This window comes from Mirounga leonina, unplaced genomic scaffold, assembly GCF_011800145.1.
Source record: "Mirounga leonina isolate KUSES-001 unplaced genomic scaffold, KU_Mleo_1.0 Mir_94, whole genome shotgun sequence".
Taxonomy (NCBI): domain Eukaryota; kingdom Metazoa; phylum Chordata; class Mammalia; order Carnivora; family Phocidae; genus Mirounga; species Mirounga leonina.
In genome coordinates, this window is record NW_023270855.1 from 38679081 (window position 1) to 38704424 (window position 25344).

Genomic DNA, 25344 nt, shown 5'->3' on the forward strand with positions numbered 1-25344 from the left:
ACATCTGTTAAGGGCAGAGCTGCCTCTGAACGTGGACCCGGGTGTCTCCCAGATCTTGGCCCTCTGCTCCCATCACAGCTCCCAAGACCTGCCTCTCTCTGAGAGTCCTAAGGGGGGACCCCCTCTCCCCTTGGAGGCTGGACCTGGGGGAACAGAGGGCCCAAGGCCTCAGCATAGCTGGAGAGGGAAACAGGCTCACTCTAGTTCTTGGCCCCCAGGTGACCATCACTCTCTCAGGTTGTACCAGGCAAATCTAGCCCCCACCCCCCACCCCCCGGCCATCTGTGGTCTTCAATCGTATATCACCATGACAACCTTGTGGCACTCCCATGACACAGATGAGGAAACAGGCTTAGAACAGGTCAAGTTGTCTGCCCCAGTGCCCATCGGTGTTGGGCCTGGGACTCTCACCCAGGCCCCAGTGACTGTAAGCCCAAACCTGAACAGTTCCCCCTGACAGTTTCCTCCTCACCAAGACACCTACCAGTCCTCGAATTACTTCAGAGTTGGCTTCCAGGTCTGGGATCTCATTCAGGAACATGGTAGCCACAGACTCCAGGGCCTCTGCCGGCCATTCGTTAAACCAGTCAATGGTACAGCAGTTGACAAGGGAGGGGAACTGCCTCAAACGGGCTCGGAAGACCTCTCCGATGGGGCTGGGGGACCAAGAGGCCAAATGAGTCACTGACTTCCACCCCCAGGAGCCCAGGGCCCTCCTCATGGCAGGCCCGGGGGCCGTCCCTGCATGGCCACAATGGCTGCCCGTACCTCATACACAGCACCACGTGGATATTGCTGCGCACACGCCCAGTGTAGGCGGCCATGAGGTTGGCCTTGGTGGGCTGCAGGCCCTGCTCCTGGATGTAGGGCCGCATGGTGTTGACAATCTGGTCCTGCTCATCTGAGCTATACAGGTTGGGAATGTCGCCCGAGTTCAGGACATTGTTGATGTCCTCCAGGAAAGACTCATTCTTGATCTGGGGAGAGATGAGAGTACAAAAGCTAAGCTTTAATGATGGCCCCTGGGTGTTGTCTCCCTGGATCTTCATAGCAGCCCCATTTTACAGATCAAACCAGGCTCCGAGAAGCTCAGGGTCATATAGGTGACCTCGCACCTCTAGGTCTAGGCTTATAGCCAGGCCTGCCCTACAGCAGAGACTCTGATCATCACCACTGGGCTGTGGAAGGGCCCTGGGTCCTGGGTGGGAGATGTGGCACCTTACTCTCACTTTCCAGGCCTCCCCATGCCTCAGTTTCCTCACAGGAGGAAACCAGGCCACAGGCAGAAATAGGTCCTTGCCAGACTACACGAGGGGACCCTGGGGGTAGAGGCAGGGCTGGGAACAGAGGGGACCCTGCCCAGAGTGGGACACATTCCAGGGCTTGGCCCAATTTCAACCACCAGCCAGGTTTAAGTGCTGCTCTATTTGTTTTGAGACCCCAGAGCCACCACCTCCCTTCCCCTTAGAGACCTAGGGACAGGCTTCCCTCCCTAGGGAGCTCTAGAGGGAGCAGCCCCCAAAAGGGGCATCATGGGCACAGTGCTTCGGGCACGAGTCCTGAGGTGGGGAGCCCTTGGCCAGTGAGTGTGGTACCACTCGTGGTCAGCCATGGTGCCAGGGGCCTTCTTTACCCTTGGGGTACAGTAGTGACCTGTGCCTCCCTAGCTCTGACAGGCTGGGCTTGGCCCCAGGCACATGGCCCACCCAACTGTGGGCCCCCCGCCCTGGGGCCCAGCCATCCCTCCAAACATCCACCCCAACTGACAGTAACCTGGGCATGAAGGACTGACCACTTTCTAGGATGCCACACTGGGATGGCGTTGAGTCCAGCCCACCCTGGCCCCTGCCCCCTGCCTGTGGCAGTGGCACCTGAGTGTCGGAGAACAAGAAGGTGATGGGCAGGCTATGCAGGCCCGCCTTGAGCAAGATCTTCTTGACATCTTCACGCCATTCAGTCATGCCGTAGTTCTTGGATAGCTCGATCTGGAAGCACTCGTACTCGGCCCTAGAGACAGGAGTTTGGGTGGAGGCGTGCCAGAGCTTGAGGCCAAGTGCCAAGTGATGGGTGCCCACACCCCACCCCCGCCATCTGGAGTCTGGCTCCCCTCCTGGGCAGATCTGCAGATGCTCCAGGCCCTGAACCTGCTCTCTTACCCCCAGACCTCTGCCTAAGCGGTTCGCATGGCCCGGAAAGCCCTTTGCTTCCATCCTCCCAGCTCTGATCCTGAGAGGAGGCCGTGGCCACCTCGTCTAGGAATTCCCCCTGGTCTGCAGCCACGCCTCCCTCTCCACAGCGCCACAGGGCACTGCTGCTGCCTCTCCTTGGAGCCTGGGTCCCCTGCCCAGTGCGTTCAGAAGCCCATGGCCGGGAGACCTAGCCCAGGGTGGCCCCAGCTCCCCTAGCTGTGCACGCCCGGGGCCCTCACATGTGTGAGGCCAGCCGCGTGAGGGAGCTGCGGCCACTGCCCCCCACGCCCAGCAGGAGCGCGTTTCCTAGTGCCTGGCGCAGGGTGCGGCTAATCCGGCAGATGTGGCTCACGGCATCCATGAAGAGGACCAGCTTCAGCTTGGCTGTGTTGATCTGGTTGTAGTCCTCCATGTACTCCTCAATCACCTGCATCATCTGGGGCCAGGGAGATGGGGAGATCTGGGTCCTCTCTCTATCCCTGTGCACTAGGACCCTCAACAGAACACACCCCCTCCCACGGCCAGCCCTGCTCCTCTGTAGGGAGGGGTGTTGGGCCTGGCTTCAGAAGGGTATGGCCCCAGGCACCTGACCCACCCAACTGCCGGCGCCCCCTCCCGCGGTCCCAGCCATCCCTCCAAACATCCACCCCAACTGACAGTAACCTGGGCATGAAGGACTGACCACTTTCTAGGATGCCACACTGGGATGACGTTGAGTCCAGCCCACCCTGGACCCTGCCCCTGCCTGTGGCAGTGGCACCTGAGTGTTGGGGAACGGGAAGCCAGACCTGTTCAGAAGCCAGACCTAAACGAGGCCAGACCTGTGGGATACTAGAGGCCTGGGGGGTGGGGTCAGAGCCCTGCCTGTTTCCTCCGGGCCTCACCAGGTACACTGAGCCGGGGCCCTCATGAGAGCTCCTGGGACCAAGGACAGGATGTACGTACTGGGAAAGCATCGGGAGGCCCACTCCAGCCATGCAGCTCCGAGGCCTCTGACGAGGTCTCTTGCATGCCTCCCTGGGGTCCTGACTCAGACCTGTGCCCCCAGGGGCCCTGCCGCCCCTCTGTGGGTGAGATGATAGCCTTCCAACAGGCCAGCATGTCCATGTTTACAGAGCCTGTCCCAGATGAAGCACAGACTTGTCCCCAGAGGCGGGCCAAGCAGGGCCTGCCGCACCCTTCAGACAGGCAAGGAAACGGGACCTACAGAGGCAAGGGCTGGCCTTCCAAGTCAGAGTCCTGACCCTCCGGTCATAGCGTGCTGGTCTGTTCGCAGGGCTGCAGGGGGCCCGGGGCCTGGGGGGCAGAGCGACGGGGCCCCTCACCTTGTTCTCGTTGGTGATGAGCTCATAGGACTTGACGTCAGAGCCTGGCGACATGAAGTCCCCGTAGAGAATGGGCTGGAAGGGACAGACCTCGACGAAGGTCACCCCCCACTGCTCCATGCGGCTCTCCAGGAGCCTGTCGAACCAGCCTCGGTCCTCGTCGCTCACCAGGCGGTCGCGGAACACGCGGCAGCTCTCGTGGTACCATAGCCGCAGCAGCTGCACCCCGTCCTGCAGCCACCCCCCGTCAGCGCCTGCCCCCTGGCCCCGGAGACCCCGTCCCACGCCACCCTGCCCGCGCCTCTCCGGCCCCGGCTCCACGCTGCCCAGGTACCTGCTGGGACCCAGCCGCTTTAGCAGGGCATCAGCTTCTCCCCTCTTAGGGCCCCACGGCTGCTCAAACCCTAAGCCTGGGAGGAATGCCTGGTTCTCCTTACACCTTCCCGACGCCCCGCCTCTAGCCACCCAGCAAGCCCCTCTGATTCGGCTCCCATCTCTGTGTCTGCTGCCACCTCTATCCCGGCTTTCCCGCCTCCCCCTGGGTGAGTGGGTGGCCCTCAGGAAGTCCCCAGGCCCTTCTCGCTACCTCTTTGGCTATAGCTTGGCAAGGCCAGGGCTGGCGTCTGTCCCGTTCACCAAGTCTCCCCGGCCCCAGGCTCTGCACACACCGACCCATCCAGCCCCCATTCCAAGGGCAAATCAGTCCCCACCCCCACCCCCCAGGGCTCCCACCACCTTCAGGACCCTGTGGCTCCCACAGCTGCCCAGCCCCATCAGCACCCTGACAGCCCACTCCCTGCTACAGTCCTGCTCCGTCCACCTGGGCTTCTGGTTCCTCGCGTGCATCCCCCTCACTCTTCCTCCCCAGGCTTCTCCTACACAGGGCCTCCATCAGGAACCCTCTCTCTCTCTCCTTTGCCTTGCCCTGGATCCTTCTGTGTGATCCCCATCACTGCTGCCATCGTAGGCATGGATCTGAGCCACAAGACAGGGCTCAGCTGTAGGAAAGCAGGGGGCTGGAGCACAGCCTGCCCCCGGCCCCACTCAGGGCCTGGCCAGATCAAGGCTGGGCAGTTTTGGAGTGGTAGCAAGCCCTAAAATCGAGGGGCTGGGGAGGACTGTGAGGGCACTGTGGGCTCTCCTCTGCTGGACACGGGGAAGGGAGCCTGCTGGATCCTCACCTCGACCTTAGCCGGGTTGGCCATGAGCATGCCCTGGAAGACCTTGGAGAGGTCCCTGAGGTTGAAGGTGTAGTGGGACTTGGCTGGGGTGGGCAGCAGCTGGGAGGTGATGGTGGAGTACACCATGATGGTGGCTTCCACGAGGGGGTCCGTGAAGTGGGCGATGGTGGGGGCCCCAGCTGTGGGAACAGGAGGGTGGGCCTGAGTCACACCGGCGGGGGCTCCCTCTATGGCCTCTGTGGATGCTACCTCCCTGGCTTTGCCAGTGCTGGGTTCTCCCCCAGGTGCCCTCGCCCCAGCCCGAGGGCTTGGGTTCCACCCAGCCTTCAGCCCCTCTTGGATGCCACCTCCTTCACAAGCTCTCCTGATGCCCCCCAGCCTGGGGTGAGGACGCTCCTGCTCTGAGCCCCTCCCCTTTTACCACCTCATTACCAAGGCTGTCGGGCACTGGGGCACATCCATGGAACAAGGGATAGTAACTGGGTCAGTGCTGGGCGGGGCCCTTACTGCCTTGCCCTGTGGGGCTGTGGGAACTTGGGGCAGAGGGAGTGGAAAACAAATACAGAAGGGGCAGGAGGGCTCATGAGCCCCAAAGCGGGGCTCATCAGTTAATTAACACAGGCACTGTTCTGGGTCCTGGGTCCAGAGGGTGGTCCCAACAGACACACTCCTCACCTACCAGCCGCCATTCTGCAGGGATCTGCAGCAGCGTGGACAGTGGAGTGCCATGCAGAGGCCTGCCGCAGGACAGCAGTGGTCGGGGAGCCAGGGTTGGGGACATGTGACATAGTGCTAGGCGAGGCCTGGTGAGGAGGGACGCTGGAGCAGAGAGCTGGACAAGGGAGGTGGGAGCAGGCCCGGAACTGGAGCCAGTGTGTTGAGGCCTGGAGTGCCAAGGACCAGTGAGGAGGGGGTGAGAGCAGAGAGGTGACAAGGCGGTCCCAGTGTTGGGACTTGGGCTCTTGCCTGCAGTTGAGCGGGAGGAGTGTGATCCCAGTGAACGTGTGAATGGGTCCCTCGGGTGGGCATGGCTAGAGGGCTGGATGGGATGGTGGGTGAGGTGAGGGAATGGGGATAGGGGGTAGACCTGAGCTGAAAGGAGGGGCCACCTTCCAGTGACAGTGACAGCCCGGGAACATGAGGACTGCAAGAGCGGACTGTTGGTCGGGCCACAAGACTCCAGTGGTGACAAGGACACTCTCCGGGGAGTATTGAGGCACAAGGGAAAGGGGGAGGAGGGTGATGCCAGCCTGAAGAGAAAATGCTCTTGAGCTGTGCTGTCATTGTGAACAGAGGAATGGAGAGACGGCCAGGGAGGGTGGGAAGGGGTCCCGAGGGGCTGTTTTGTGTTTTGTTGTTAAGATGGGGGAAATCAATGACCGCCAGATCCGCCCTGCGTGAGGCTGCCACACCAGAGATGCCTGCTCCTTGGATAGGGCCGGCCTCTTGGGAGCCTCTGCTTCTTTACACAGGGTGGGAGTTTGTTGGATTCCTTTATTCATTCATTCAACTCACATTTACCTTGCTTTTACTGTGGGTTGGACCTAGCCCAGGCAGTGAAGGACTGACTGCTATGTGAATGGTTGAATGAGCCTATGAAGGCATTTGCTCTAGCAGTAGCTCAAGGTCCCCACATGAGCCCAAGGATGGTTCTCTGTGGCCACGGGGACCCAGCCGTGGCCACACCCAACTGGAGCCCGGGGCTCACCCAGGCACCAGCGCCCCACCCCATCCAGGCCCTGTCCAGGCCAGCACTTACGCACGGGCTCCCGGTAACTTCTCTCTCCGAGGAGTCCATCTAGTGGGTTGAGGGAGCGACATGGGGCTCAGAGTTAGGTGGGTCCCTTGCTGCCCACCTTGGCCAGCTGGGCCAAGCTGGACAGCTCCCAGAGCAGCCACCTAGCACCCACCCCCCTTCTCAGAGCAATGTGGCCCCCACCCCTAGCTGGGCCTGTAGGCAAGTTCTGGCCTATCACCACTGGCGACAGGGCAGGCCAGGCCAGAGGAGGGAAGGCCTGACTCCCATCACCCACCGCCTGGTGCAGTGCCAAGGGGAGTTCAAAGGTCAGAGTGCATGTTAGGAGGTGGGCTGGTGGGGGAAAACTGCATCCTGATGCAGCGGAAGATCAGGACCACTCTGTCTATTCTATCTTGGTGGTTTTTCCTGATTTATAAAAGTAACATCCTTCCACCAGCTTTGCTGGGCAAATACTAACATACACGTGTGTACTTATGCAGGTGAATGCCTAACTGTACATATGTATAAATCATATATTCAGCAATCACCATGTGCCAGGCTTCATGCTAGATGCTACATGCAGTGTCTTATTTAACCTCCATGACTTGGGATGGTGGTCACTAATGTCATTGCCCATTATACAGATGGAGAAACTGAGGCTCAGGGAGGTTGATGAATTTGCCAAAGGTAACACAGCTGAGTAAAGGGTGAAGCCAGGGCTGAGGTCAGTGCCTCCATCACCCCACCCTTTCCAGCAGCTGCCCAGCTGTCCTAGGAGTGGCTTACCTGGCCTGGGCTTCTACCTTTGCCCAGGTCCTCCCCGACTTCCCGACTTCCACCTGGTGCTTACCCATCCAACTGCCCAGGATGGTGGAGAAGATGCGCTTCTTGCTGACCTCATCCATCTCGGCAAAGGACAGGTAGTTGAAGTGGCGTGTCAGCCGTGGGGTGATGGCATTCCTGCCTCCACCCGGGGGGCCCATGGCACAGACAAAGTTGATGTCCACCAGGTGCTTGAAGGCTCCTGGAGTGGAGGCAGGAAGTCAGGAGGGGGCCCTACCCAGGGCTGAATTATGACTTTTTGTGGGCCCTAGGCACTTGGCCTTCAAGGGCCTCCTCCTCTATAAAAAATATTAAAAATGCTAATTTATAACAGTATTGGAATAAAGACAAATATATTAATATTATATGATAAAAATGTTCTTCGACCCTTAAAAGTTCATTTTCCTGGTGATTTTAAAAGAAATCAAAACATTTCTTTGGACCCTCAAAGTACTGTGGGCAATAGGCCTTGTGCCTACCCTGCCTCATGGATGGGGCGACCTGCCCTGCCCAGCACACCCAGCCCGCACCCCGCTGGCCCAGGCCGGCCGGCACGCACCAATGACCTTGCGGTCATACCAGCCGCCATGGTCCATCCACTGGCGCAACAGCTCGATGGGTGGCTGGGCGCCATATGTCTCCAAGGCTGGCATATTCAGGTCATCGATGAAGAAGATGAAGTTGCGCCCCAGGGGCGGCCCAAACACACCCTTTCGCCTGTGGGGGAGGGGCTGCGTGAGCCCAGCACCCATTGGCACCAGGTCCTCTGGGAATCCAGGGGTGGCAGGATGGCAACTGTCTTCAGCTTCTTCTGAATTGTGAAACCTCTTGAGCAGCCCCTCGTCCCAGTCTGAACATCCTGGGACATCACGTTGGCTGCCCCGAGTCTGGGCTCCCTTCAAGTTGAGTCCTGCCTCCCAGACAGATGTATATCGAGCTCCACCCAAGTACCCAGCCCAGGGCAAGCACCCATGGCGGGGCTTAGGAATTCCTGATGGATGAGGGCTCCAGAACAGTCTGCAAGAGCACCCAGGGCCCTCTAGGAAGTTTTTGGCAAACCCAAGAGCACAATTTGGTGAGGAGCTGGGTAAACAGCTGGTTGAGCCAAGCTGGGAGGACACTGGGGTACAGAAAGGAAGGAGGTGCCTGCCTCTTGTCCAGCTTGCTGTCGATGAGGTCCTGGGTTTGGTTGGCTGACGTTCGGGCTGAGAAGGTGAGGAAGTGGCTGATGTACTCTAGCGGCAGGTTCTTGAGGAGCTTGTCGGAGATGGTGAGTGTCTTCCCCGTGCCTGTCGGCCCGATGCACAGCACCTGGGAGAACGGGGATCACGTGTTCAAGATTCTCACCAGGTCTGGCACACAGCAGGGGCTGCCCCCTGTCAGTGTGGGAGGTCAGCCACCCCCCGACTTGGGTCTTGGTGTGGGTGAGGCAGGGCACGGCAGGGGCACTCACGGGCTTGTGGTTGATGAGTAGCATGTCCAGCAGGTAGGACATCTGCACTGTGTCCATAGTAGGCACGATGATGTTACAGTAGTTGGTATCTGGCATCATGGTGAATGGAGTCGAGGAGTCCATCCACTTCACCCAGGCCACCTGGAAGCACAGGCAGCTCTGGGCTGGGCCCAGAACCCCACCCCACCGCACCCCGCTCTGGCCAAGTGCACCAGGAGGACAAGGAGACGCACTGCTAGGCCATGGCAAGAGAGCCCAGGCGAGGGGCTGCTTGGGACTGAAACAGGAAGCCCTGTGCCCTCCTCTCTGCTCAGGGTGGGAAATCCCAGAACAAACCACTGGGAGTGGGGGGCTTCCTAGGGATTGCTAGGTCTCGGCATCAGGGAGGTGTTCTGGCAGTTGGACAGCCCAGAAGTCAAAGGCCTTTGCTACTTGGTTTCAGGCTATCCAAGGGTGTGGGGGCCAGAACCGTAAGGGTTGGCATCACTGGGATATGGAGAGATCCCCCAGCCTGGTCTTCCCCAACCATCCCTACCTGTATGAATTCTTTCACCCACAGCCTTGACCCAGCTTGCAGACCTCCTTTCATGAGGGGGCTCGCTACGGTCAAACCATAGGTCACACTGGGGACGTTAGACTCAAAGGTGCCCTCTGAGACCCCAGCAGGACCATGCATAGTGGCCCTCTCTGCAGATGCCTCTCTGCCTCCTCCTTGTCCTGGGCTGGGGTCCTGATCCTGGAAGCACAGCAGGCTCCCGGAGCCCTCGCTGGCTGATAGGAGGGATGGGACACCACGGCAGGCCAGGAGGGCTTGCTGCCCCGCCCTAAGGGCACCCTGCCCCTAGGAAAATGGGACTTTTAAGTAGAACTGAGGCAGCCATCCCTGGGCTCAGCATCAACATGGAGGAGGCAATGCATATGGTTGGGAAGGGAGGAAAGCCAACATCTCCCAGTCCCATGTTCAAGTCCGGCTCTGCCACCCACTAGCTGGGCGTGGCTCTTCTGAGCCTCAATTTCCTTGTCTGAAAACTGGGCACAGTAATAACCACACTGTGGGTCTGTGAGGATCCATGAGGTAATGCAAATACCCCCCACCTGAGACCTGTGGCCATCAGCATGGGCTCCTCTCAGTAGTCATTATTCATCGAGGACAGCCACTACCCAGTGGGCCCTTCCTGTCCTGTCGCCTTAGCACAGGCCTGCATTCACCTGCTTGCCCTCTTCATCTTCGTCCTCATCGTCATTGGTGCTGCTGATGCCTGCGTCCTCCAGCCTGTAATCGAACACCAGCCCCTCCTCCGGGAAGTGCATGGTCAGCTGTGAGGGACCAGAGGAAAACCAGGCTGTGAGGCCCAGGACTTTGTGTGGCTGCTTATCCCTGGGGGCCTGGGCTGAGTGCACGGCCCCAGAGCACCCAGCATTCAGCACACACATCTGGGACTTGGGAGCCCAGCCTGGGGGCTGCCACCTCTCACATTCTCTATCTTCATCTTGATCCTGAGCCAGTGGCTGAAGCTGATGCGGCTGGTACTGTCCCCTGTGGCGCCCACACTCCAGATCAGGGAGAAGATGAACCAGGGCTCAATCAACTCCGGGATGCGACTCAGCTTTTCAGCAGGTATCTTCCTGAGGCCCTGGGGACAGTGGGGACCACATCAGGCCCAGGCAAGAACAGTGGTGAGTAGACCGAGGAAGCGGGGGAAGGGGGCATCCTTGGGTTCTGCTGCATGGGCTGGTGTCTCTGCAGCAGACAGGATGGGGTGACCCCATGACCCATGTGAGCCAATCTGAATCTCTCTTCCAGGAAGCTGGGCTTGAGGTTCAGGGCCCTCAGGTGCTCAGGCACAGAGAGCAGGGACAGGAAGGAGCAGGCACCCAGCCCCACTTGCTCAGAGCTGTACCTCTTTCGGCAGAAAGGGCTTGAAGAAGCAGTCTAGCAGCTTGAGGAGACTCAGGGTCAGGTTGCTGTTGGTTGAGGCGATCACCTCCCTTACCGAGTGCCGGACGAAAGTGATGGATCCCTACAGGGGATGAGCACCTGGCTCTTGTGGCTGGTGGCCATAGAGCGCTGCTGCCCCACCTGGGCCGGGCACACGGTGGCCTCGCTTACCTCCAGGAAGCGGACAAAGAGGGCCTTGAACTGCTCCTCGTAGGGCTTGAATAAGTCAGGGAGCCTCCTTAACCAGCACTCGACAAAGGGCATGAGCCCCAGGATGCTGGGCTCCAGGTACACCATGCCACAGCGGGACACTGTGGCTGGGGAGGCCACTGCCAGGTCCTGCACCTCGAACATCATGGTCATCGCCTGGCACCAAGAGGAGCCATGTGAGTGGGCCGGCCGCCAGTTCCTAGGGCCGGGAAAAGGGCTGCAGAGCCACAGGGAGGGGTTGCCCATCCTGCAACTGTGGGACAAGCTGTGGACCAGAAGCAGTGGTGGGCTGGAGGGGCCTCAGGAACCCCTTGGTCTTCAGCTAACATAGCTCTGCTTGGGGCCATGAGGAGAACAAAAGTCAGGAGATTCCCGACTGCTCTCTGGCCAGCCTAGGACCAGGGCATTTTGGGGGTCCCTGGAGCTATCTGATGAGAGCTGTATGCTATGCTGCAGAAGTTCCAGGTGTTCTCAGAAGGGCTCGAGATCAGCTCAGTGTAGCTACCACGAATGGCTCTAATACCGGGTGACAGCCCTCCTTGTCTGAGAACTGCACCTCACACACCAGGCAGGTGGCCCTGGGGCCAGGTGTGTACTGCCAGTCTCCCAGACTCCTGGCACGTTGCTAAGATGTCTGACCCAGACTGGGCCCACATGGCTGCAAGTGGGCCTGGGAGGCACGAGGCAGAGTCAGCCGGAGAGCAGTGGGTGGTCGTCCCCGACCTGGGCCCAGCGCATCCCAGAATATGGTCTACAGAAGGGCAGCCCTGGGCAGCTACCCCCAACATGGCCAAGGTGGGAGCTTGGGGATGGCCTGGGATGCAGCCGTGGCCCCGAGAAGGAGAGGGATGAGGCTGGCCAGCATACTGTGGCCCCCGGGGACACTCAGCTGCAGAGGAGAGCTGGGAAGGCAGACAGGTAGACGGACCTCTGTGAGCTTGATGATCTCCCCAGAACTGAGGCACAGCTTCTTGTTGTCGTCCAGCACCGTGTTCATGTTCTCTATCCAGACAGCGTCCACCGGCCCGTCGAACATGTACCACTTCTTGTTGGTGTCGGAGGCGATGGCCCCCACCCGGATGAGGGAGGGGAAAATCCCGTCTGTCCTGCAGCCATCAGGGGGAGGGGGAGACAGGGCAGCACACAGCTGGCTCCCAGGGAAACCTGGCTGCTGGTCTGGCCCTGCTCTGCTGGGGTTTTTCTCTTTAATATCTTCATTCATTTAAAAACAATAATGGGGAAAATGGGACTTTTTGGTGTAACATGGTGTTATAAAAATGTGTGTTTATGTTCCTTCTCTGCCAAATCTCCACTAAAGTTATATTAAAGGAAGATAAAAGGTGACATACTGGGGAAAAGAAAGGAAATGGGGGAGGAGGCAACAGCAGAAATGGGGGTCCACACAGTTCTGGGAGACGGGAGGAGAAGGAGAAGGGGCAAATGACCTAGCAGAGAAAGCAAGGGATGGGTCATGAGATGCATCCAGGTCCTGCCACAGAACCCAGGAAGGCTCAGGCTTCAGAGGTACCAAGTGCCTGGGAAAGTGGTGGGTAGGGGGACATTTTTCTGGTCTGATCCCCAGGCCCCCCACCCATGCATGCAAGAGCCTGGAGTAGGCGTGGATGAGACCCTTCACTAGAAACGGGGAAGCAGGCCAGAGTCACATTTGGAAAGATGGGTGACTGCCCCTCTCCAGTGTCCACACCCCAGAACACTGGAGCCAAGCAGAAACCCCCCGCAGAAACTGGACACTTCCCCAGAGAAACAGAATGGCCCCAGAGAAAATCCTCCCACATGCTGATGTTTGGAGGGTCTCCACCTAGTTGCCCTTCTCCAGCTCAGCGAGCGCACTTTCCCTGATACGCACATGTCCTCCTGGGGGTGGAGGCCCTGAGAGGGACCACCAGCCCTCTGTGGTCATGACAGCAGGCAACATTTACTAAGAACTTGGTATGTGCCACGCTGTCCAGACATCTTCCTTATATCAAGCTCGTTTTCTCCTTACCATAATCATGGCGCCATTATTATTCCCACTTTGCAGATGACGGCACCAAGGCCCGGTGGGGAGGAAGGTCACTCAGCAAGGAAGTGTGGTGGTGAGTAGAGTCCCAGGCATTTGGGCTCCAGAGCCTGAGCTCCTGACCTCCCACTGGGCTAGGGGAGGGAGGCCCATGGCCCACAGCCCCCAGAGGTCTGGGCGCAAGCTGGTCCCTGGAGAGGGGCCGGGACCACTCACCACTCATGGGTGAGCAGGTCAAATTCTCCATACAGCTGGCCCATCGTGATGGACTTGGGGTTCAGCACATAGTAGTTGACGGCCTCATACACGCCGCCACTGATAGACGGCTGTCCTTTCAGCAAGGTCATGGCGGCTGCCAGGACTCTGTAACACTGGGGGTTCAGCCACCCAAGAGTGAGCCTCCTGGCTCTCCAGAGCACAGGGCTGGAGTGGGCTGCAGGCCACAGGGGGCAGGCAGGGTACTCTAGAGGCTACAGAGGTACAAATGGGGCCCAAGACCCCTGCCGAGGCCCCACCCACCCCTCGGGCCCCTGTCTGGGTAGTGAATTGCCTGGCTTGGGTCCACTTACGTTGCTCTTGCCAGAACCGGTGGGCCCGACGAGCATGAGGCCGTGCCGCACCACCGTGGTCTCATAGAGCTGGATGCACTTGGTCAGGAAGCCTGGAGGGACATGGCAGTGGAGCTCGGGGGCAGAGCATGGGCTTGGGTCCTGCTCTGCCACTAGCTTGCTGGGCCACCTCAGGTGGGTCACCCTGAGCCTCGGTTTCCTCATCTAGGAAATGCAGCTGGCGATATACCTACCTCATAGGTGGGGGCAGGTGAAGCCCTCAGCGCAGCGACGGGCACAGAGTAGGCACGCCACGCGAACGGCAGCCATGATTGCCACCGTGACTATTATTCCCTACCATGCGTCGGTCGGGTGTCCAACTGGCACGGACCTGCTCAGTGTCAGCTGTCACAGGCCCCAGAAGCAACTCCAGCCCCAAAGCCTCCCCCCGGCCTGCTGAAAGCACTACCCTGAGGAAATGGTGGCCAGTACATGGCAAAATCCCAGGGACAAAATCGGAGTGTCAGTCAAGAGCTGGGACTGACCAGGGACAGCTGCCCGCTGTAGGCTGAGGGCCAGACCCACACAGGTAGGGAAGGAGCGTCTCACTTTGGCTCAAGAGCGGCTTGGGGAGCTGGCGGGGGGAGCTGTGGCCCTGCATGCCTGGGAGGCCCTGCTAATGGGACAAGGTCCAATTATTCAGTGATAGCTAAGCTGACCCAAGGCCACGAGGGAGATTTTGAGGCTTCATCCAACAAGCCCACTGGGACCTGGCGGGCAGGAAGTGGCATCAGAGCTCCCTGTGGAATGAAGGACAGTGGAGGGCGTGGGGGGCAGACCTCGCATCGAGGAGCACACCAGGCCCCAGAGGAGGGCCCCGTGTAGCCAGGGTGGCCTCGTGGCCAGGTGTGATTTCCGGGAGGAGCGTCCCCCCACTCCACAAAGGATTGGCAGGGAGGCTCTAGGAGGAGAGGAAAGGTCCCCTGGCCTAGGGATGGGGGGACCACATCTGGAGCTGCATGGCTGAGCAGTGGCTGCGTTGAGACCCCCGCCTTCTATCAGGAAAGAGGGTTGGGGTCAGAGGGAGCCTGAGGGCGGCATCCCCCAGAGTTCTTCCATCGGTGCGGCGGCCTTTGTAACAAGCTGATTCAAGAAAGGCTCAAACGTTCCTTAGCCCAACAACACCATGGCTGTGTTCCACGGAGACTGTGAGCAAGTCCTAGATGAGAGCAATATGCTTTGCTCCAAAAGAGGACAGTATGGGCTGGGGTGTGGTGGGGCAGGAGGCGTGGGCAGGCCATAGCTCACCATTTCCCCCAGTGATGGCATCAAACCCCATTGCTGCCCCAGGCAGGTAAGGATGGGGTAGAGGAGAGCCTCTACTGGGGAGGAGCAAGGCCCAAGAGGGGCCCACAAGGGGAGGGGGCTAAGCAGGGGGTCTCAGGGAGGTGACAGGATCTGCTTCCCTACTGTAAAATATTCAGCAAAAGATACATTAGTCTCTGCCCCCTGTACCTGATACAGAGCTCCTCAAACCATTGTAAGTAGGATGCTAGGAGAATCTTTTCTGATACTTAGTCTTTGACCCTGGTTCTTGACACAGAGCTCCCAAGACCTTTGTTATTTCCTGAGTGCTAGGAATGTCTTTTGTTCTAATGAGGCACCTCTTGGTTTGGGCTCCTGGGAGCAGGCTGGTCACCAGGAAGACCAAACCATGGTTAGACGCTTAGAACTTTTGGGCTCACTCCCCCATTCTCCAGAGAGGGGAGAGGGGCTGGAAGTGGAAAATAATTGATAATAATAATCTATCATGCCTGCATGATGAAGGCTCCATAAAAAGCCCCAGAGCATGGGGTTTAGAGAGCTTCCTGGTGGGTGAACACATCCATGTGCTGGGAGGGTGGTTCACCCCAAACTCCAAGGGGGTAGACCTCAGCCTATGTATCTCTTCATCTGGCTGTTCATCTGTATCCTTTCTCATATCCTTTATTATATAATAAGTAGTAAACGTGTTTCTCTGAGTTCTGCGAGCTGTTCTAGCCAACGATCAAACCCAAAGAGGGGGTCGTGGGAACCTCTGGTTTGTAGCCAAGCTGCCGAAAAGTTGTGGGTAACCTGGGGACCCACTACTTGTGACTACTTGTGACTTGTGACTCTGCTTAGTGTCAGAACTGAGCCGAATTGCGGGATAGCCAGTGGAAAACTGGTGTCGGAGAATCGGTTGGTGTGGGAAAACGCCCACATCTGGGGACAGAGGCATGAGTGGGAGAGAGGGCTTTCTTCTACACATCTGTCACCTGCCCTACCCTGGGGACTGCCTGGCGAGAGCCCCAGCCTGCCACACGCTTGGCCAGGTGTGAGTGACCCTGAGGCAGCACTGCCCCGACTCTGCGCCCCTGCGCTGGATCCCGGGGCAGCCACTCCAGGACTGCGAGGGCAGGGGCCGGCGGCTCACCGTCTACATCCTTAAGGTTGCTGTTCTCACAGGCCTTGCGAATGGCCTTGTCCAGGATGCCGTAGTCAGTCTCCTCCTCCTTGATGGTGGGGAACAGATCCGATACGATCCCAGAGAAGAGCTTGAGGTCCTCCTGCAGGAACTTGGGCACATTCACATCTCGGATGGCCCGGAGGCATATCAGTTCCTGCAGCAGAGGCCGGTGGAGCCTTCAGGGGACCCGGGTCAGACATGCCTTCAGCCCCTCTGGCGCCCTCCTGTAGTAGTCCTGCTCCCCGGGCTCCTCTAGATGGAGCTCACCTCATCCATACTGGGGTTTTCTCGCTTGAGGTTCCCGGCAGCCGAGATCACGGTCTTCACAGCTCTCATCCCGAAGTCATAATGATCCTGTCACCACAGCACAGGAGGGGCAGGTGGGCCCTGTGCCTTAGGGGGCCACTGCCTGGAACGCTCTGCCTCCCCACCTGGTACCTGGCCCTCACCCAGCTGGAAGCTGCAAGGTCACACCCCCTGCAGGCCCCAGCCTGAGCCAGGTGCCCTCGACTGTATGCCTCTGGCACCTTCTCCTTACCATCCCAATGGTCCTCTCCCTTCCCAGGCCTACCTAGTCCGCATCCCCTGCTTGACTCTTGGCCCCTGAGGGTGAGGACTCTGTGCAGGTCCGACCCTGGCAGAGTCCTGCGGTCTCAGCACTGTACCAGGGGCAGGGACATACTCAGGTTTGTTCAAAACATGAAAGAAGGGGTTCCCATCTGAGCGAAGGCAGGGTTGGCCCGGAGGGCCTTTGAGCTTCCTTCTAACATTGTCTCAACGTCTCTCCAGACCCACCCTTTCGGCCATACCACTGTGGCTTTTCCCTTCTTTGCTGCTTGTTCTGTTTCTCTCCATTATATAGTAGGTGTATTGGAAATGGTTAAATTTTTTTCATTATCCCCCATGGGGCCAGACCATGAGAGCTACATCTGGACCTGACCCACAAACCAGCACACTTCCCAGAAGTCTTGGACTTGGAGCAGGATGAAGTGACTGGGCTAGACTTGCCGCTTAAGGTTCTGCATTTCCAGAACCATGTGGGTACAGTCGGTCTAATGGGAGGGTAGCGCTTTTGAAAGTGGATGGTAAGAAAGGTGTGTGGAGGTGCAGGCATCCAGGCTGCGCTGTGGTGGGCAGCTGCTGTTTTTCCCAGTAACAGATCACAACTCCTCCAGCCCATGGGCTTGGCCGGGGGGGGGGGGGGGGGGGGGGGGGGGGGGGCGGAAGACGACACGGCCAAAGGCAGCATGGTTTCCCCCTGGCCACAATGACTGGTGTTCATGCAGGAGCAGGTCATGCAGAGAGGGCCCATTAGGATGACACCGGGGACTTTTTCTAGAACTTAGCATGTAAACCTAGAGCTAGGCTCATCTCTGCCACTGCAGAGGGGAAGCCTGCCTGAGAAGGGAGCCAAACAGGGAAGCTTAGCCAGCAGTGCTGGGGTCTGTACCAATGGCGGCTGCCCCCGGAAGCTGGGCTCAGCATGCTGAGTGGAAGGCCCACGGGGCGGGGGGCTGCTGTCCTGCTCTGGTCCCACAAGACCCAGTGTGCTCGCTCTTCAGCCCTGGGTTGTGTGGCTCTTGGTCTCCTAATGCTTGACCCAACTAGCCCTCAGCTGAGGAGTGGGGATGTAATTCCTATCTCACAGGGCTCACGGAGGGCAGACGGTGGCTCTCACACCCGGAACCTGGTGGGGGCAGGGCCTCACCTGCGAGCTGAGCTGCTCGGAAGACAGCTTGAAGGTGGTTGTGATCTTCTTGGCCAGCACATTGGCCTCATTGAAGCCAAAGGAGTAGAGGGAGATCTCTGCGATCATGGCGTAATCCGGAACCATCATGGCCACAGGCCGGAAGAGCGCCTGGGGCATGGGGCGCCCGTGTAAATGGAAAGGCAGGCCTCCCCTCCCAGAGCCCCACCGACTCTCTGGACCTCACCGTCCTCAGTGGTCCTCAGGCCTCGGAAGGCAGGCTCACTGCCCTCCTGCCCCACCGATGCTTGGATTCCCCTCTGCACCTCACCTGCCGTGGCTGAGGCTGCTTATCCTCCCCTGTGGCTGGACGGCTCTGCCGTTAGAAACCGGTCCTTCGTGTGGACCTGAACCCCCCGCCCGACTTCTCCCAAGCCTGAGGACAAGCCTGGGGCCTCCTCTCCATGGCTGGGGGTAGGTCTCAGCACCCGCAGGCAGGAGGGTTGTCCCAGGGAATCCTTGTATAAGCACTTAAGCACCTCTGAGGCCACAGCCCCCGGGCTTTCCAGTACCCTGGGAAGCCCCTTGGGCCACCCTGTGCCTGAACTCACCTTCAGATTATCGGGCAGCTCGGTCCGGCCAGCATATCCTGGGTTCATGGTGATAAACACCGCACAGGATGGCACAAGTGGGATCTCAACGCCTTCAAACATGAAGCGGTCTACCTACAGGGGGAAGGGGTTGGCTCACCCGCCTCCTCTCTGGATGGGCCGCCTTGTCCCTGCGGAAGCCCTGTCCTGGCTAGAGCTGCTCAGCCCAGGAGAGAGGGTTGGCTCCTCTCTCAGGATCTGGCCTAAGACCTCAGGTCCTGGTGGGCACTGGTGGCCTCCGAGGTCCCGGCTCCCTGAGGTCTTCACGCATCTCCTGCTACCGACACCCTCCCCCCAGTTCCTGACACTGGTTCTCCTGGACGTGGGCAAGCTCAGCTCTGACTAGGACCCAGAGCCCTACTGGCGTGGGGTTGGGCTCCTGCCAGCCTCCCAGCTCTTGTTGCTGGAAGGAGACCTCTGGCCCCTCTGAATGAGGCTACAGAAAGGACAAATGGCTGGAGCTTCCCGTAAGGGTCAGGATGTAGGAGGAATCCCTTCATCCACAGCAGCTTGGCCTGGAAGTTGCCCCCAGAGTGGCGCAGGGACGTGGGGCTCCCTGGCTGGCTACAAAAGCCCCTCAGGGACACTTCCACACGGGGGAGTGGGACTGCCTGGTCCCCTGCAGGACGAGAGAGCGTGGGCTCAGGGCAGGCCCGAGTATCCGGCTTTTGGCACCGCCAGTATGGGGAGCTCGCGGCAGCGTGGGCATGCTGGGGACAGCTGCCATGATGCGCTGGTAACCTGGAGGGACACCCCGACGCTCACCCGCTGTTGCTGAGCCTTCTGGATGGTGGTGATCTGCTGTGCTACCACTGACAGCACCTCAACATCGATGCGGTTGAACTCATCGAAGCAGGCCCAGGCCCCAGCGCTAAGTGAGGGAAGGACAACGGGGGGATGGGAGTTCAGGGCCCACCTGACGCCTCCAAGGGCCCCCTGTGACTCTGCTGGGAGGAAGCCTCCAGCGGCCATCTTGGCCAGCTCAGCCATATTCCCACCACCCACCACGCCACCCCAGCGCCCACCAGGGGCTGAGCCTTTGATTAACTATTATTCCATCCTGTCCCCCCCACCATCCTGTGAGGCTCCTCTCAGGCATCGTCCCTGGGAGAGGTCAGCCTTCCTGCCCTGCCCCGTACCACCCTCATGCACTTCCTCACCTGGCCAGGCCCTTGAAGAACTTGCCCATGGCCATGAAGTCGAGCTGGTCAGAGCAGTTGAACACCACAGTCTGGATGGCCAAGGCCTTGCCCAGGTCTTTGGTGGTCTCAGTTTTCCCTGTGCCAGCCGGACCAGCTGGGGCGCCCCCAAACTTGAGGTGCAGGGCCCCAGTCAGAGTCAGGTAGCACCTGCAGGAGTGAGAGGAGGTAGGCATGGGCCACTCCTTCCTCAGGACTCCCGGAGACTTATGCCTGTTCTTTCTCCCAAGTCAATTCCTCTGGTACCCTGAAAGGCAGCTTTGACTGATGAAACTAGTAAAGTTCATACCCTTTAGATGCTTCCTGAGTGCCATGCGTGTGCTAAAAGCTTTACACCTCGGCTCATGAAATTCTCATAACCACCCTGAGGAGGCTGCAGAGGAAACTGGGGCACAGAGGGTCGAGTCAGCTGTCCAAGGTCGCCCAGCAGAGGGACAGAATTGGTCTTGAACTGGAAGCCCGTGCTCCTAACCCTGCATTGTTTTAATGGACTGGCCCAGCATGGACTCTCTGGGCCTCATGGTTCCCAGACTCTCGGGCCAGCCAGAGCTGGAGGGAGGGCGCCAGGGCAGGAGGGTACATGGGGAGGGAGATGCTCACCTGTCGGTCAGGGGCGTGATCACAAGCCTCCCGCTGTTGCCCAGGTACTCATAGCCGTAGATGAACTCGGCATTCACAGCCCGGATGTACAGGTTGTTATTTGTCCAATAGTACCTGGCATTGAAGGGAGATAGGTTCCCGGACCATGGGGACCATGGGCCACTGGGTAGGGCATGTGGCCGAGGAGAGGCGGGGAAGGAGGGCATCAAGGTACCCCACCCAGCTTGTCCCAGGGCCTACTGGAGACTGACTCTCCACCCTGCCCCAGCCATGGATGTGACCGGGCCAGGGGCCCCTGCATCCTCACCTCAGCTGCGAGATCCACTCAAAGTCGTTCACGCTGACTATGTTCTCCTGGATCAGCTTGCTCACCACATCCTTGGCATGGACCTCAATGACAATTAGAGCTGACAACACGGCCCGTTGCATGCGGGACAGCTTCCCTCGCACCAGGGCCACCAGGTCACTGAGCTGTGGGAGCAGGGGGGACACTGTCACATAGTGGCATGGTCAAGCTAGGTAGGCTTCCCCTCCTGCGCACAGACGGTGGGCTTCCAGGAACAACCTCTCTATCCTGGGGGCTCCTGGTGGTCTAGGATGGGAAGGGGCTCAGAATGAGGCAGGGGGAGGGTGGGCGGGTCATGGGTCACTTGAGAAGTCTGGCAGGAAAGCAAATAAAAACAGAGGCACATGCATGGCGTCTGCCTCCCTGTATAGCATGCGGAGACTTGTGAGCCTTCAGGGGCCAGGTGGTGGAGCCTGGCAAGGAGCTTGAGGAAGGCGTGTGGTGAGGAGCCAAGGCACAGAGCGAGGAGAGCCCATGAGAGAGTGCAGGAGGGCCCCAGATGTGTGGCTCCCTCACTGACCACTGGGAGAGGGGCACCTGCCTTGCCTCAGAGCTCTCCTCAGACCACCAGACCCTCCCACGGGTGGCAGGTTGTGAGACACTCATTTCAGGAGTGTCTCACCTATTGCTCTTGGATCTAACTCCAAGCCCCTTCCAGGATCAATATAGGGAAGCCCCCCGGAGGGAGCAGTTTCTCCCAGGGTGTGGGGTGGATGGGGGGAGCAGACCTGCCGGGCCAGCTGGGGGAACAGCTGGTTACTGAGGTTACCGGCCCCCAGAGCCTCTGCCACCTCCATGGTCCAGTAGGTCTGGCACCCGGCGATGGTCACCTGGCCAGGCCACTTTAGAACCCACTGGGTCCTGGGCATCTAGAAAGATAACACAGGTAGGGCTGACCCAGGCGGTGGCTAGCCCTGACCATGCATCCTCTTTTTTGCTTAAACTTCCTCTGTGTTTCTGGGCCCAAGTAGTTAATTCCGCCTCAGAAGGAGAGAAGCCATTACGCTCTGGGCCTCTGGGGTTTGGGCCAAGTCCTCACTTCCTCAGCGGAGAAGACCTTGAAGCAGAGGAATGGGAGCCTAGGATTGGGGAACACAGTCCTGGGTTCACTGCCACTTTCAAATCACATGCCTTTGGGCAGAAAGCATCTCTGAACTAACCCACAGGTGAGCTGCTGACCATGGACTGAGAAAGGTGCTGTGGGGGGAGGCCCTGCGCCGGGCCAGGTGCACAGTGAGTGCTTAAAACACAACCACAATAGCTGGTCATTATCAGGGGCACGTCTCACTTTTTGGAACGTTTTCAGATTCCTCCTCCAGCGGCCCCAAGGACCACCTGCCCCCAGAGATCCCGTGGCTGGCTCACTGAGAGCAGCAGGGTCAAGGCAGAGCCCGAGGACGAGGCAGGCAGGCAGGCAGGCGGCTGTGTGAAGGAGCAGGGGGTCTCCGAAGCTGTGTTGGGATGGGAGGCACGGCTCACCGTGGGGTAGGCCTTGATGGCTCTCTCGATGATATCCCGCACGCTGGCCTTCATGCTGCGCTCCACCTCCCGCAGCCAGTCCTCCACGTTGCTGGACGGGTAGATGGAGAAGGACAGCTGCACCTCTTCACCCTCCGCCGAGTACATGTGTGTGATCTCCAGGTCCTCCTGGAATTGCAGCTGTGGGCAGGGGAGGAGTGAGAGCAGCCTTACCCCATGTGTGCCCGGAGGCCCCATGCGCCCCAGCCCCAGGACTGGCCCTGCCCCCGCGACTGTTTGCCCCGACTGCACATGGGTCTGCCTTGTCCCCAGCTGCGGCCCAGCCCACTTGGGAAAGGAAGCTAAGCCTGCCCTGCTTGTCCCCCTCCCCCACAGGTCTGTATGGCCTCCCTTGTAGATGAAGAGAAGGATGAGGTGATTCAGGAGCCTCCGCTTCCTGCGTTTCTCGTGTCTCGTGTCTTGGCCCAGCCAGCACCGCAGTGCACTGGCAGGGGTTGGGGGGGGGCAGGACTCCACCGAGCTGGGGGTTCTACAGCTGCCCTTCCTCCCACAAGCCCCAGCTGTCGCCAAGGGCCAGGAATCTCACAGGCCACCTCAGCTCCTGCTAAAAGGACTTGGAGCCAGAAAAGAGCTATCCTCCCTGGAAAGGTGTCCCAGAGCTCCCGGGCCTGAACCCCAGGCCCAGTTACCCACCCGGGCGATGTTCTCGAAGCACTTGCGCAGGTGGGGCTGCACGGCTGTGGGGTCCTTTGTCTGGGACAGAATCTCGAGTAGTTCGTCATCTGACAGGAAGTAGAATCTGCCAGGGGAACAGGGGTGAGGGAGTGGGTCAAGCAGCCTCACACCCCAGCCCCGTGGGCAGACACTGACAGAGTGGGCATGGGCCAGGTGGTGCCCACCTGGGGAAGGCACCCCGCTTGGTCTCCAAGTACTCGCTGAGGCCCTTCTGCACCATGTCCAGCAGCTTGTTGCAGTCCCGCAGGCTGTCCAGCAGCCTCTGGTCAGAGCACACATTGATTACCTGCATGGCCCAGGCCAGAGAGTGGAAGCGAGCATGGTCAAACTGGGAGGCAGCAAGGTGGGCTCAGAGGGCACCCATGCTGGCCAGAGACCCCAGTAGGACTTGGGAAGGAGAGAGGACAGAAAAATGGCCCTGAGCCAGGGCCCACATCCATCACCCCATCAATCCACAGAAAATAGTCTATGGTAAAAAATATTAGGGCTATGGGCACCTGGGTGGCTCAGTCCATTAAGCATCTGCCTTTGCTCAGGTCATGATCGCAGGGTCCTGAGATGGAGCCCTGTGTCAGGCTCCCTTGCTCAGTGGGGAGCCTACTTCTCCCTCTCCCTCTGCCCCTTCCCCCCACTCATGCTCTCTCTTTCTAATAAATAAATAAAATCTTTTTTAAAAAATTAGGGTTAAACAAAGCCAAGGAATTTGATTTGTTGTGGGCTTTGTCAGAGCCTTTAAAATCCTAACGTAGGGGCGCCTGGGTGGCTCAGTCAACTGAATATCCAACTCTTGGTTTTGGCTCAGGTCATGATTTCAGGGCCCTGGGATCAAGCCCTGCCTTCAGGCTCTGCGCCCAGCATGGAGTCTGCTTCAGATTCTCTTTTCTCTTTTCCCTTTTCCCTCTGTCGACCCCCCCACGCTCGCTCTCTCTCTATATATAATAAAATGAATAAATACAATCTCTAAAATCCTAATAACGTAGGGGTGGCTCAGTTGGCTCAATTGGTTAAGCGTTGGACTCTTAGTTTCAGCTCAGGTCATGATCTCAGGGTTGTGAGACTGAGTCCCATGTCGGGCTCCAAGCTCAGCGCAGAGTCCGCTTGTCCCTCTCCCTTCCCTTCTGCTCCTCCCCTTGCTCATGCTCACTCTCTCAAATAAATACATAAAATCTAAAAAAAAAAATCCTAATGTAGACTGTAAATCTTCAAGGGGAAAACCAACTATTGTGTTTCTGAGGAATATCTCTCAAGACTGGGGAGTCCACTCAAAGGGACACAGGTCTCGGACTCGTCCTTCAGTCTTTCTTGTTCAGAGAGAGAAGAGACCAGGAGGCTCCCAACAACGTGACCAGGCTCCCCAGTGGTCCCGGCTGCCCCCTCCTCTCCCCATGTGAGCTCGCCTCACGGTTCTCATAGGCATTCTTCATGATCTTCCTCCAGATCCGCTCCATTGTCTGGTAGCGCTTGCTCTCCACGGGCAACTGCCGACTGATGTCCTCAGAGCTGAAGATGGGCTCCAAGTAGAGCCAGGCCCGTTGACAGTTCAGCCACTCCTCCAGCACCTCCTGGGCAGGGCATGGACCGTCAGGGCCTGGGGTCCACGTTAGGTCCTATCCCTGCTGACCTGGAGCTCTCACCCGACCAGAGTGCGGGACCGAGCACTGGGCCAGCATCCACGGGGGGATTTCCACATGGCCCTGCCAGCCACTGCTCCAGGGAGCCAAGGCTGCACAGAGGCCCTGGCTTCCAGAGAAACCTTGCATCCCCCACAGGACACCAGAGCCTCCAGCAGAGCCAGGGGAGCCACTCTTCCCTACGAGAGATCCACCCTCACACCAGTGAGCCCTGCAGTCACAGAGGAAAGAGCCCAGTGCATGGAGGCCCAAACCAGTCCCCTTTCCTGGAAGGACTTTTGGGTTTATGACCCCAGGAGTCTCTGAGGTATACTGGGATTTGAGCTTGAGATCCCTAAAATACTCTCTGAAACCTCAGTCCAAGATCGAGACGCCTCCAAAACCAACTGATTTCTCCTTCTACCTTCAAACTCCTCTCTACGGATTTATCTCTTTTCCCATCAGTGCAAACTCATTCATTCATTCGTTCATTCATTCCCTTCCTCGAGAGATGTGTGCTTCAGCCAGTTCCGTGCCAGGCCTGTGCTAGGCCCGTGTGGGCATCAGGAGAAACAGAGAAACAGGATGGGGTCCTGCGCTTGAGATGCCCATAGCCCACGAAGCTGCCAGTTCCGCCTCTGAATCACCAAGGGCCCAGCATGTGTGATGGGCTTTGTAAGAGGCACCAAGGGCCACCTTGCTGGTAGATGTGGGGGAGTCAGTGAGGGCTGCTGGATGCTGAGCCTTGGAGATGGCAGGAAGGAATGGAACTGCAGGTGGGCAGTGTGAGCAAAGGAGGGAGACCCAGGGACAATGCTGACCAACTCAGACATCTCTGGGTGATCCAAGGAACGTACATATAAGCCCTCCTCACTCGGCTCCTGACCTTCACTGGAGGTTCCTGAGCAGCTCCCAGGAAGGTCCCAGGGAAGTGACTGTAAGAATCACGCCAGTAGGCCTAACCCCAGGACAGTCCTCCAAGGCTCAGCAGACAGCCTTAAAGAGGGGCAGTCCCCAACGGCCCGGCCCCTTCACCCCGAGCCAGCTTCAAACGAGAGAGGAATGGGAGGCTCAGAGCAGAGCAGATGGCATTGAGGAGCCTCAGGGCCTTGTGGTGTCCAGCCC

The 25344-nt window shown here is 58.9% G+C and overlaps 1 protein-coding gene across 1 annotated transcript in view; it reads right to left on the reverse strand.

Moving 5' to 3' along the window:
* The window catches only part of DNAH1 (dynein axonemal heavy chain 1), a 72867-nt gene that overhangs the window by 14681 nt on the left and 32842 nt on the right, over positions 1 to 25344 (reverse strand). The window contains exons 21-51 of the mRNA XM_034996644.1: positions 24007 to 24171; positions 22774 to 22895; positions 22568 to 22673; positions 21875 to 22054; positions 21124 to 21264; positions 20357 to 20520; positions 20050 to 20163; positions 19411 to 19599; positions 19016 to 19121; positions 18212 to 18325; positions 17622 to 17771; positions 16181 to 16267; positions 15881 to 16067; positions 13447 to 13538; positions 13094 to 13248; positions 11786 to 11963; positions 10819 to 11013; positions 10610 to 10729; positions 10184 to 10342; positions 9918 to 10025; positions 8709 to 8849; positions 8406 to 8566; positions 7815 to 7972; positions 7284 to 7457; positions 6455 to 6493; positions 4696 to 4874; positions 3515 to 3745; positions 2429 to 2625; positions 1872 to 2007; positions 769 to 977; positions 485 to 656 (exon numbers count right to left, since the gene is read on the reverse strand). Of these exons, the coding sequence (XP_034852535.1) occupies positions 485 to 656; positions 769 to 977; positions 1872 to 2007; positions 2429 to 2625; positions 3515 to 3745; positions 4696 to 4874; positions 6455 to 6493; positions 7284 to 7457; positions 7815 to 7972; positions 8406 to 8566; positions 8709 to 8849; positions 9918 to 10025; positions 10184 to 10342; positions 10610 to 10729; positions 10819 to 11013; positions 11786 to 11963; positions 13094 to 13248; positions 13447 to 13538; positions 15881 to 16067; positions 16181 to 16267; positions 17622 to 17771; positions 18212 to 18325; positions 19016 to 19121; positions 19411 to 19599; positions 20050 to 20163; positions 20357 to 20520; positions 21124 to 21264; positions 21875 to 22054; positions 22568 to 22673; positions 22774 to 22895; positions 24007 to 24171 (4629 nt within the window). The remainder of the gene's footprint in view (positions 1 to 484; positions 657 to 768; positions 978 to 1871; positions 2008 to 2428; positions 2626 to 3514; positions 3746 to 4695; positions 4875 to 6454; positions 6494 to 7283; positions 7458 to 7814; positions 7973 to 8405; positions 8567 to 8708; positions 8850 to 9917; positions 10026 to 10183; positions 10343 to 10609; positions 10730 to 10818; positions 11014 to 11785; positions 11964 to 13093; positions 13249 to 13446; positions 13539 to 15880; positions 16068 to 16180; positions 16268 to 17621; positions 17772 to 18211; positions 18326 to 19015; positions 19122 to 19410; positions 19600 to 20049; positions 20164 to 20356; positions 20521 to 21123; positions 21265 to 21874; positions 22055 to 22567; positions 22674 to 22773; positions 22896 to 24006; positions 24172 to 25344) is intronic.